At 49.3% G+C, this 12,412-nt stretch overlaps 1 protein-coding gene across 1 annotated transcript; it reads left to right on the forward strand.

Moving 5' to 3' along the window:
* The first annotated feature begins 953 nt into the window (after positions 1-953).
* S100A8 (S100 calcium binding protein A8) lies at positions 954-2,026 on the forward strand. Its single transcript, XM_059146140.1, has 3 exons — positions 954-1,104; positions 1,533-1,695; positions 1,839-2,026. Exons 2-3 carry the CDS (start codon positions 1,555-1,557, stop codon positions 1,965-1,967), a joined length of 270 nt encoding a protein of 89 aa, XP_059002123.1. The 5' UTR covers positions 954-1,104; positions 1,533-1,554; the 3' UTR covers positions 1,968-2,026.
* Positions 2,027-12,412: the final 10,386 nt, after the last annotated feature.

The following is a 12,412-nucleotide window of genomic DNA, read 5'->3' on the forward strand; positions in this document are numbered from 1 at the left end:
CCTCACCTTCACGGGTGTCAGCCTCCCTGGCTGCATTTTGGGTGGGTTCTATGCACTACCTTCCTGATAGGCATGTTCTGAGGCTCTCTGTGCTTTGTAACGAAGAAAGATGCACCACAGACTTGAGCGCGGGAAACCAGTCAATCTGAGTGGCATCTTGTTGGGGGACTTGTTCCTCTGGAAATCCTGGGGGAATTGGCCACCTCCTCTTCTTCCCTTGGATACAGAGTGCTTTTGACTTCTCCAAAGAACCCCTTCCCCCCAGCTGATCCCCACAGACTTGGGTTCCTCTTCAGCCCAGGCTTCTGGGGTCAGAGGCCCACAATCACCTCAGGGAGGGCTCAAGGGTCCCTGCCATGTTTATGCAGCAACTCAGTGCCTCCCGCATGCACAGGGACCCCAACCTAGCCTCTGTGTCCCGGGGTACCATGCACCCCCAGCTTCCAGAGCAAGAGAGCTGGGAAGCGGTGTGGGCGGCAGGAGAGCCTGATAGACCAGCACACATCCCATGGAGTCCAACCACACAAACAAAAGCAATTGTAGAAACAGACCAGCTTTCTCTACTAAAATCCAGCAGCTAGTACAAGTCTTCTTAACCTTTTAGGGGTCTTTGGACCCTTCCAGGAATCCGATGAAAGCTGTGCAGAAAAGTGCTTATTTACGCAAATACTCAAAATGATGCTATCGGCTCCAGCTCCATTTCAGAGACGACAGCCTTCGGTGCACGGGTTCAGTAGCAGCAACAGTAAGGAGGGCTCAAGAGTGGGCATCCTGGCTGGCCAAGCCAGATGATGCCAATGGCTCTCCAAAGCAGTCTTCCCCGTGGCCTCTTCCTGGTTTCTCCTGCTGGGCACTACTGCCTGGCAGATGCCTTCCTCTTTCCGCTTTTCCTGCTCCCCCACGTCCCATCAGAAATTTTCGCTCTGTGCAGTGATTTCCCCATTCACCTGGTTGGGAAACCAGAGGCTGTGGCAACTTGGGAAGGGAGGGGCTCTCTCCGCGTGGCCCAGAGTCCTGGCAACGGGCCAAAGCCTGGCCTGCTATAAAAAGGAGTGGACACTGAGCCCTGCACATCTTCTGCCAACTCAGTTTCGGGGAGACCTGGTAAGTAAGACTGCTTCAGTCTGCCCCATGCTTTGGGGCTGGACCCCCACGGGGAGGGCCGGAGGTGGAGCCGAGAAGGGGAGAGAAAGCTCAGGGAGGTCTGGAGCAAGACCCAGAGCTCCTGGAGGATGTCAGTGAGACAGGGATAAAGACAGAGCCGGGTCCTCTGGCACTGTTGGTTGGTTGAGGACGCAGGGAGAGAAGGCAGGCACCGTGTGTGTGTGTGTGTGTGTGTGTGTGTGTGTGTGTACCCTCCCCGTCCCACACCTCTTCCCATTACAGCCACAGCCACCCGCTGGGTTTAGTTATTTGAATGGTGCAGGCCAGGACAAGGCCCTTGGGGTACTGAGTATCCCTTCAGTCTTCACTCTGCTGGGGGCAGAGGCACTGTCCCCATCTTGGGATTCCCAATGTGCTCCCTGTTCCAGGTGGGGCAGACTCTTGGGCACCATGTTGACAGAACTGGAGAGTGCCATGAACTGCCTCATTGACGTTTACCACAAGTACTCCCTGGAGAAGGGGAACTACCACGCCCTCTACAGGGATGACTTGAAGAAATTGTTAGAGACCGAGTGCCCTCGGTTCCTGAAGGTGAGGAGGGGCTGGGTGTGGGCGGGGTTCTCTGGCTGACGAAGTCCCAGGCCCCTGGTCCCCAGGGCCACCCTGTGTAGACATCTCAGCCTAGGCTCTTCTGAGGTCTTCACACTCGGCTACTTTCTCCTTCATCTTGACAGAAAAAGGATGCAGATACCTGGTTCAAAGAGTTGGATATCAATAGTGATGGTGCAATTAACTTCGAGGAGTTCCTCATACTCGTGATAAAAGTGGGCGTGGCCAGCCACGAAGACATTCACCGGGAGTAGCAGAGCCCTGGGCCCTGGGGCTGTCCCTGCCAAAGAATAAAGTCCTCATTGGTACCTCAGGCCTTGTTTGCTGTCTTGCCTTCTTTATCTTGCCAACTTGGTTTCCAGCGCGGGGAGGGAGGAAAGCCCGGAGAAAGGAAAACCTCCATTGTCCTTGCTCCAGCTGGCAAACTCGTCTGGTTTCCTCCCCATCTTCTCCTCAAACTAGTCCCTTCTCTTCCAGTCCCATCACAGGGAGGCTCGGTTCTAGGACCTAAGGGTTTGAAAACACCCAGGACACTGTAGTTGATGATTTTCCTGCTTGTTCCCAAATGAGAGATATGGGAACAGAGTGGTGTAGGGAAAACTCACATTGCTTTCTTCCTTTTTTTTTTTTTAAGATTTTTTTTTTTTTAATTTTAGAGAGAGAGAGAAAGCACACAGTGGGATGGGCGGAGGGACGGGAGGAGAGTCTTAAGCACATTCCAGGTGCCGAGTGTGGAGCCCTACATGGGGCTTGACCTCATGATTTTGAGATCATGACCCAAGCCAAAACCAAGAGTCAGATGCTTGACTGACTGAGTCACCGAGGTGCCCCTCACACTGGGCACTAAAGTTTAGTTTAGAGCAAAATGTCTTATATGTGACTCTCGGGAAGTTAGGGAGATAACTAAGTAGATGTGCAAGTGTGAGGGAGAGAGATGGATTCTGTGTGTGGTGAGCCATAGGTGGGTGTCCAGAGTCCAGCATTAAGTAACCCTAACAGCCCCCCAGGTCCCACACTTATAATTTCTCCTCTGAGATTTTGGAAGCTTTCCGTCTCGTTCTGGTTTCAACCACCCAATGTGATGAAATAAGAAAGGCATAGGCATAGGCAAATGACTCAAGTCACAGAAGAGGGCACTGAAATGCTACCCTGGGTGGTGAACCCTCTGCTTATCCATGATCACCCCTGATCTTCACTCTGGTAGAGTGGGAAGGCCAGCGATGAAAGGGGCACCTCTCACCAGTATCCACCCCCAAGATGAGTTTCCAGGCTATGCCTTGGGAAATTTTCTGTTATGCCCACATAGGTGATGGGGCAGAGGTGCTAGTGATGGAGATGGGGCTCGGGAGCTGTCACCAGAATCTGTAAACCAGAGTTCTTAACTTGGTCTATTGTGCATCTCTGAAACGGAGCTGGGGCTGGAAGCGGATCCCTCTGCATGCGGAGGCACTGAGTTGCTGCGTAAACATGGCAGGGACGCTTGAGCCCTCCCTGGGGTGATTGTGTGCCTCTGATCCCAGAAGCCTGAGATCAACTGTGGGGAAGGGGTTCTTTGGAGAAGTCAGAAGTACTCTGTGCCCAAGGGGAGAAGAGGAGGTGGCCACTTCCCCCAGGATTTCAGGGGGAACAAGTACCCCCTCCCCCAACAAGATGTCACTCAGATTGACTGGCTTCCAGTGGTCAAGATTACTCACTGTAGATCATTGGGCTTTTTGTTTGTAGTAGACTTTAATCACATAACAGTGCAATCAAGTAGGAAAAGATAATGGCTTAAACCCTTATCCATCAACCAAAGCTTTAGTTACTAGTCAGTTTTTTAAAAAAAGATTTTATTTATTTATTTGACAGAGAGAGATCACAAGCAGGAAGAGAGGCAGGCAGAGAGAGAGAGAGGAGGAAGCAGGCTCCCTGCTGAGCAGAGAGCCCCATGCGGGGCTTGATCCCAGGACCCTGGGACCAGGACCTGAGCTGAAGGCAGAAGCTTTAACCCACTGAGCCACCCAGGCGCCCCAGTAGTCAGTTTTAATATCAGCTAACATATTGGAGAAATTTGTTGGCAGCCAACAAATATTTCAGATTGGGGCCCAAGGAGTCCTTGTTTACTGTTGTTGGTGGGACTGCTAAGTGGTGCAGCCACTGTGGAAAACAGTACGGAGGTTCCTCTGAAATAAAAAAAATACTTTATGATCCAGTAATTCCACTACTGAGTAGTTATCCAAAGACAACTGAAACACTAATTCAGAAAGATACATGCACCCCTGTGTTTACTACACCATTATTTAAAATGGCCAAGAAATGGGAGCAGCCCAAGGGTCCACTGATAGATGAACAGGTAAAGAAGACGTGGTCTATATGTACAATGGATGACTACTCAGCCATGAAATCAATGTGATCATGACGTTTGCAACAACAGGTATTATGCTGAGTGACGTAAGTCAGACATAAACAAATACCATCCGATTTCATCTAAAAGCAAAACAAATGAACAAACAAACAAAAAGCAGAAATAGACCCATAAATACAAAGGGTGAACTGATGGCTGCCAGAGAGGAACAGGGTTGAGGGGTGGACAAAATGGGTAAAGGGGAGTGGGAGAAACAGGCTTCTAGTTACGGAATGAAGAAGTTATCAGAATAAAAGTCACAGCAGAGGGAACATAGTAATGGTACTGGAATAGCAGCATATGGTGACAACTGGTAGCCTCACTTCTTTTTTCTTTTAAGAGATTTTATTTATTTATTTGGGAGAGCGAGTGAGTGTGAGAACGAGCAAACATAAGCAGGGTGAGGGTCAGGGAGAAGCAGGTTCTCTACCGAGCAAGGAGCCCGATGCAGGCTTGATTCCGGGACTTCAGGATCATGACCTGAGCCAAAGGCAGATGCTTCATGACTTGAGCCCCCGAGGAGCCTGAGACAGCTACACTTCTGAGCACAACACAACATGTTGAATCTCCATGTTGTACTTGTGAAACTTATGTAACATTGTGTGTCATAATTTAAAAAACTAAGAGATTGGGACCTAGAATGGGATGGGGGAATCTACCATCAAACATGGAGATGGGCTTAGGCTGGGCAAGTGGAAAGCTCAGGGACCAGATTGCTGTCTTCTCAGTTTTCCTGAAGGACAGTTTTATCCACCCCCAAAGAAAGTGCTCCCATTTGTTGGGAGCGAGAACACACTGTCTGCATTGCAGAAACGGAGATGATGCTGGTTCTGAGGGGTACTTTAAAGGTGAGCTGTTGGCCCATATGTGGTCCAGGAAGAAGAGGATGAGAAAGGTTTACAGATTCAACAAGCCATACCCAGCCTCACTCAGCATTTAGGAAATGTCATGGGAGAGTGCTCCAAAGGGGAGAGCAATCCAGTTTGTCTCTCAGTTATCCAGTGATGGTGGTGGTGTGCATGTGTGTGTCTGAGTCATGGTGGAGTCGTGTATCCCAGTGCCTTTGATTCTCCTTGAAAATGCACTTTTGGGCTTGCCATTAGTGGGTCCTTTGGGCAGAGATTTACCATTATTAATTGTCTTTATTGGAAAACCCAACGAGTCTACTTTCTTTGTGCCAGCTTGGAGACACCATGGAGAAGGTGGCCCAGGATGCCCTCTGGAGTTTCACCATAAATGATGGTCCACTGGTTGTGAAGAATTGCATTGACACGGGGCTGTCAACAGTCGATACCCAAACTCATGGTTGGGCAAGGGAGGTGGCTCAGCTGGCACTGGCAGCCTGGAGAAAGAGGTGGGGTTGAGGGAGGTAGTCCTTGGAAGCTTGTAACTTATAAACAGACTGTGCCCATTACAGGAACCACTGGGCAGAGTAAGACAGGACTTGTAGCCCAGAGCAAGGTGATTTGGTTTCCTGTTTCCCCAGCTACAAAAGAAGAACAAGGCAGGAGGAGTTGAGAAATAAGTTGTTCAGCAGGAAACCTCATGCAATGGTTGAGTCCACCAGGAGAACTTGGCTCACCAATTGAGGCAGATCCGGCCGCTGAGATTTCCGGGGCTGTAAGGATGACCTGTCTGAAATCTGCTTCTCCACCCAGGCTCCTGACTTCAGCCAAGTTCCTCATGTTTGTGACCAAAGTCCTAAAGTGCATGGAGAGGATGTGAAATTGGGCAGTTTGTATATAACATTTGAACAAAAGAGCTTAATCCAATGGAAGAGGCTTCCCATGTGTCTCTCCACTTGGGAGCCACAACCAGTCTGGCTGGGTCTATCTACCAGCCTATTCTCTGGTCCCCTGAACTGGGGAATGCAGCCTAAATTCAAATGGGGGGAAAAAGGCAGGGAAAGCTACCAACAATTACTGGGTTGCTGCTGGGTGTCAGTATGAAAGGAAAAAAAAATCATCTTGAACCCAGAAGAAGACAAATGGTGGTTGCCTACATCTTTGATCTTATGCTACAGTCTGTCTAGAATAGAAGCAAGTCCTTGTGACTTGTTGTTCTTTTGGGAAATGTAACACAGTTGGCACAGTGTATTTGAATAACGAGTCAGAAAGGGTACAGCTTGATGTGGTGATAGGATTTCATAGGCTTGTAGAGATGTTAACCCTCTAACTGTCATGGTGTTTTCACCCCGTTGGAAGTCGAGTCTTTTCTCTCTTAATAGTCTTACTCAGGCATTCCTTTCCTGACCGTATAGATCCTTGAGTACTCTTCAAATCAGCTTTAAGAAATCTATGCCGACTCTCATTAATGAGTTAAAACAAGAATTTTGACTTGTGCCCAGTATATTTGTTGATAATTTTGCTTTTTAGCACTAGACTTCATGATAGTTGATCTTATTTCTCATTACAGTCTTATGAGCAAGGTAAGTACTATTTCCATTTTACATATGAGGAGATTCAGAGAGGTTAAGAACATTGATACAATTTATTAATCTGGCAAGTGGCAGAGGTAGGGTCGGATCCCTGTCTCCAGAAGAGGATTCTTGGTTAATACTCCAGAAAGCTCTCTTCTAGTGGGTTTCCATCCTGAGTGGGCACAGGGCAACCCTTCCTCTGTTTGTGGACTTTTTGTCCTCATCTGCTACAGGGTCTCTGCCATCCAGGGGTGAGTAGCAAAGCACGGCAGATGCTAGAATGAGTCTGTCATTTGGGCCCCTCTCCTCTGTCCAGGACATGACCAGGCATGCCTCAGAAACTGACTTACTGTGGGTTTTTTCCTGGTGTGAGCAATCCTCCAGACATCAATAGAATAAGAAGATTAGCATCTTGATTTCCCTAAGCTCTTAGGGACTGTTTCAACTCTCCCTTCTTCCTGAGTTGGGAGCCTTCCTTCCAGTCTTAAGAGCTGTGGAAATTCCCATGTGAATAATTCTCTGATTTGCAAAATTGAGGTCAGAACTGGCTGCTCAGGTCAGGGTGTAGACCTGTAGTAACTCTATTTTTTTTTTTTTTAAAGATTTTATTTATTTATTTAACAGACAGAAATCACAAGTAGGCAGAGAGGCAGGCAGAGAGAGAGGGGGAGATAGCCTTCCTGCTGAGCAGAGAACCTGATGTGGGCCTTGATCCCAGGACCCTGAGATCATGAGATCATGACCTGAGCTGAAGGCAGAGGCTTTAACCCACTGAACCACCCAGGTGTGTCGACCTGTAGTAACTCTTTGCAGTGGTCTGTGGCCTCCCTTCTCTGTGGGCAGGAGCCTTCTCTCCTTCCTCATGAACAGGCCTAATTTACAGCTGAACCTAGTCCCATATGGAGGCCCCTCTCCAACCCATATAGAGGGCCCTCTGCAATGTAGCCCCAGCAAAGCCTCCATCCAGTTCAGCTTCCTCAGCATTGTGTTTTGCTATGGCACGTTTTTTAATCCTGCGCTTTCTAGAGCAAAATATCTGACCAAAACAGTAGGCTCTGGGTTTCTCTTCTGCTTTGGTCCTAGGACCCTCCATGATAAAATGTGTGTATTAAGACCAAATCAGGGGCGCCTGGGTGGCTCAGTGGGTTAAAGCCTCTGCCTTCGGCTCAGGTCATGATCCCAGGGTCCTGGGATCGAGCCCCGCATCGGGCTCTCTGCTCAGCAGGGAGCCTGCTTCCCCCTCTCTCTGCCTGCTTGTGATCTCTGTCTGTTGAATAAAATGAGTAAAATCTTAAAACAACAACAACAACAACAAATCATTAATCTCAACCTTAATGGAAAAACATTAGATGTTTCCCTTTAATGACAGGAGGGAGACAGGATGACCCTGTTTCCACTTCTTTTTTTTTAAAGATTTTATTTATTTATTGGACAGACAGAGATCACAAGTAGGCAGAGAGGCAGGCAGAGAGAGAGGGGGAGGCAGGCTCCTCACTAAGTAGAGAGCCTGTTGCGGGGCTTGATCCCAGGACCCTGGGATCATGACCTGAGCTGAAGGCAGAAGCTTTAACCCACTGAGCCACCCAGGTGCCCTCCTGTTTCCACTTCTATTGAATAATTGCATCAGAGGCCCTAGCCAGCGTTATAAGACAAGAAAACAAATGAGAAGGGGTGTGAAGGCTGGAGGCACAGGCTTCGTGAAGTAAATGAACCCTTCGCACGCAGAGCACTCTCGATTCTGCATTTCGTTGCCTCCTCCATTTCTCCTTCTGAATAACTGCTACTCTTGCAGAATTTTTAGCCATGTACCCCAGCCAGGTGGGACTTGGTGCTTCTCTGAGACTACCAGTGTCACTACCAGAAAGCACACTCACTTGCTGGCATGTTTTAGTTCTCTCTGCAGGCTTGACAGCCTTCTCCGTGTCTGGATCTGAAACCCCCAGGCTGGAAGCAGGGCAGGTGGGGCCAGATGCCAGGACTCTGGAGACATTTCTACCCTTGCATCCCCTCCTCTAGGAAAAGGTTCAGAAATTTAGAAATTCAGTCTGAGGTTGGAATTGCAAGATTAATTTCTGATGCATTTTCCTTTTCTGTTATGTGTCTTGGGTCACAGAGAGAATTAAATTTTGAACAAATTCAAAAAACACTTTTCTTGGGGCGCCTGGGTGGCTCAGTGAGTTAAAGCCTCTGCCTTCGGCTCAGGTCATGATCTCAGGGTCCTGGGATGGAGTCCCGCATCGGGCTCTCTGCTCAGCAGGCAGCCTGCTTCCTCCTCTTTCTCTGCCTGCCTCTCTGCCTACTTGTGATCTCTCTCTGTGTCAAATAAATAAATAAAATATTAAAAACAAAACACTTTTCTTGGGGCATATGGATGACTCAGTGGGTTAAGCCTCTCTGTCTTCGGTGCAGGTCCTGATCTCAGGGTCCTGGGTTCGAGCCCCGTATCAGGTCCTCTGCTTGGCGGGAAGCATGCTTTCTCCTCTCTCTCTGCCTGCCCCTCTCCCTACTTGTGTTCTCTGTCAAATAAAGAAATAAATCTTAAAAAAAAACCCACAAAAAACACTTTTCTTGCCTTCTTTTTCCCTGAGTATTTTGCAAACCACTCTGTGCTGTCCAAGGGTTTGATTAAAAAAAGAAAAAGAAAAAAAGAACAGAAAGAAAAAGAAATGGTTTGCCTTGCTGAAAACCAGTTCACATTGCGGGAGTGGGGACCCCCAGGAACCCTACAGGGGAACCTGCGTGAGGAGCGGGTTTCCCGCCATCTCCTGAAGGGCAGTAATTGCTTGCATGGACGCATAAACCCCAACATTGGCTCTGTCTGGATTCCCACTCAGTCTGGTGGAGTCCCTGATGGGCCTGACTGGCCTGGGGCTGGACAGCTGCTGGTACAGGCTCCGAGCCAGTAGTATGGGACGCACACACAGTGCAAGTCTTCACCCACACTGTCTCAGCCACAGGTCGAGGACTTCCCCAGTTCTGGGGCTCCCGCAGGCAGGGAAGGGATGGCCCTTGATCCCTGCTGAGGGATCCCTCTTTCTTCTCCTTGTTCTCTGCATCGTTGCAGCCTGACTTCCTTTTGGATGGCCTTCCCCTAGCATTTCTGCAGGTGTGGGAGGAGGAAGCCCTCCTATTAACTAAGTTGAACCCTTGTGGGAGGGGGAGCTGCACACTCTCATCTCCATGTACGTGAGCCTTATCCTGAATGCTCAAGGCAGATTCACAGAGCAGGCTCAGGGCACCAGGAAATGGCCACCTTCTCCACCGGTAAGGTGAAAGGATGGCCACTTTATTTTTTCAAGGCCCTCAGAGGTTGTCTCATAAATAGCGCCTTCTCTGACCTTCAGAGCTTTAGAAGTTCCTACTGGATTGATGTTCTGAGTGGACCTCGAGTCCCAGCGTGGTGTCCTGGCCTGTACAGGGCCCTTGGCTGCTTTTTCAAGTGAAGTGTGTCCCTCTGTCTTTTCTGTCTTGCAATGGACCACAGCCTTCTCCTGCCCTTCTGGAATTGGCCCTCAGTGCTGAGCCCTTTGTGAAAGCTTGGCTCCCCATGACTGGGCCTGGGCAAAACTGCCTTGTGTTCCCTTGGGCTTTCTCCACATGAAGCCCTTGAAGATCCTGCAGGGTATCTCATGACCTCTTTCATTTCTCCTTTTCTCTGATGTTTGCCACTTTTACAACTTTCAGCTTGGTTCCCAACTAGGAGAGCCTGTTCCTGGGGCACCTGGCACCTCACTGGCCCACCATTCGCCCTGGAGGTTTGCTTGGAGTCACAGGGGCCCTTTATTCCTGGCACTACCTTCCCCCAGGCCCTGTGGGCCAGCCTGTCCTCCAGGGAGATGTGATCACTCTGGTACCTCAGCTGGGCTCTTGGAGGCTTAGAATTCACCACTTTCCTTCTCTGCTCTCTGGACTACTCTGCCAGTCCCCAGGGGCTTGTCCGACGCCTGAGAGCATCCTGTAGACTCACAGGTGTTTGTGTTTTATTTTGGGTTATAATGAACGTAGATGCTTCATGTAGTCATTGGCATATTTCAAAAGGGTCTGGCAGGGAGTAGCAGAGGGAGGGAGAGAAAGCCACATACGAACGAGCAGCCTGCAGTCCTCATGGGGAGGCGGGCGTCGGGTCACAGTTGCCGAAGACAAGCAGCTCTCGGTGTCTGCTGGACTGTGGTCAACCACACGGTGTGTGGACTCCAGCGTTTCTTAAGAGGGTAGGTCCAGTGCTAAGTGTTCTTACCACAAAAATCAAAACTAAGACAAAGGGACACAAGAAAACTTCAGGTGATGGATGTGTCTAGTCCCTCCCTGCCTGTGGTCATGGCGTCATGGGTGTGTGCACACGTCCGAGCTCAGCAAACTGCACACGTTAAATATGTGCACTTTGGGGCCTCAATTATGCTTCAGTAAAGGTGTAGAATAATGGAGTTATTTCACCTGAAAAGGAAGAAAGAAAGGCAGCATGGACCTTGGGCAGACGCTCCCACCAGATTTCCAGCCAAGGTCAGAGCCTCGTCCCAATATCAGCCGTTTAATTGTGGAGGAGAAGTAGCCCATGATGTCGGGTAGACTGAATGGGTTTCCAAACTCTGGCTGTGACATCTTTCCTCCCTTCAGGATAAAAATACCGTCACATGTATTCTTTTCCCTGTCAGTTGCTTAGTTTCTCCTCTGGTGGCTTCCCCTACCCTAGAAATGTCCCAACACCCCAGGGGCATCCTTGCGTCCTCACTGGGACCTGTTTTGTCTCAACAAGCCAAGGGGGTGAGGGCTGGGGTCTCACTCAGTTGTTCCCCTAGGGCAGGTCCTTCTCATGGCTCTAAGGTCGGGCAGCTGAAGCCGGCCACTGTTTTAGGGATGAACCCAGCCCACGGCTGCCTTGGTGCACTGCAGGGGTGGCCTGGGTCCACTTCCGGGCCTCAGTGGTGCCCATGTGGGGTCCTGGGGCTCTGTAGTTCCTTTCAGTTCATGTTGCCATGGAAACTGGGCTAATGCAAACCGTGCAGGGGAGTCTGGGTTCCGGAGGCCTCCTTAACCTCTCTTCCTTGGTCGTGGTCATCCTTGTTCAACCTGGAACCCCTTTCTAACTGCCAATTTTGGGGATTATGATAGGAAAATGGGGGAAGGTATAGAGGAATTGGTGTCTCCCTTCCTGAAAACCCTGGGATCCTTTTTGAAATTTGACCCAGGGATTAGCTTTGCCTCTTAGAGCCACTTAGGCAGATGTCCCCCCCCCCCCAAGATCTTTTGTGAACTGACACTCCGCTTGCCAAAACTGAGGATAAAGGTGGAAACTTACTTGTTCAAACAAACACACACTAATTTGAAAAGATACATGTATCCTGTGTTTATTGCAAATAGCATTATTTACAATAGACAAGACGTGGAAGCAGCCTAAGTTTCCAGTGACAGGTGAACAGATCAATAAGATGTGGTATATATTTATAATGAATGTTATCCAGCCATGAAAAGGAATGGAATCTTGCCATTTGTGACCACATGGGTGGGCCTATCTTACTTGAAATGAAACTAGTCAGACTGAGCAGGATAAACACCTGGTAAATACAAGAGCTCACTGGCATGTGGGATCTAAAAAACAAACAAATAGAGAAGCGAACAAAACCAGAAACAGTTTGTAAACAGAGAGAAGACACTGTGTTACCAGAGGGGTGGGTGAGCTCGGCGGGGGGGAAGGGAGAGGCGCAAACATGCAGTTAAAGGATAGATAAGTCCGGGGGTGATAGGCACCGCGTGGCACAGGCTCAGTAATTCTGCGCCGTGTGGTGCGGCCACAGGTGGTAACTCCGGTCACCTTGGTGGACTCTGTGATGTACAGTACGGGGGGGAGCTCTGTGCGGTGCAGCCCAAACCCAATTCAATTAAAATTTAAAACTTGCCAG

This window comes from Mustela lutreola, chromosome 14, assembly GCF_030435805.1.
Source record: "Mustela lutreola isolate mMusLut2 chromosome 14, mMusLut2.pri, whole genome shotgun sequence".
Lineage (NCBI taxonomy): Eukaryota > Metazoa > Chordata > Mammalia > Carnivora > Mustelidae > Mustela > Mustela lutreola.

What these genes read in the sequence shown, in the direction of transcription:
- S100A8 (XM_059146140.1), top strand. Translation starts at nt 1,555, where the DNA reads ATGTTGACAGAACTGGAGAGTGCCATGAACTGCCTCATTGACGTTTAC. An exon ending in AGTGCCCTCGGTTCCTGAAG is followed by an intron (nt 1,696 to 1,838) that starts GTGAGGAGGGGC and finishes TCATCTTGACAG; the next exon opens with AAAAAGGATGCAGATACCTG.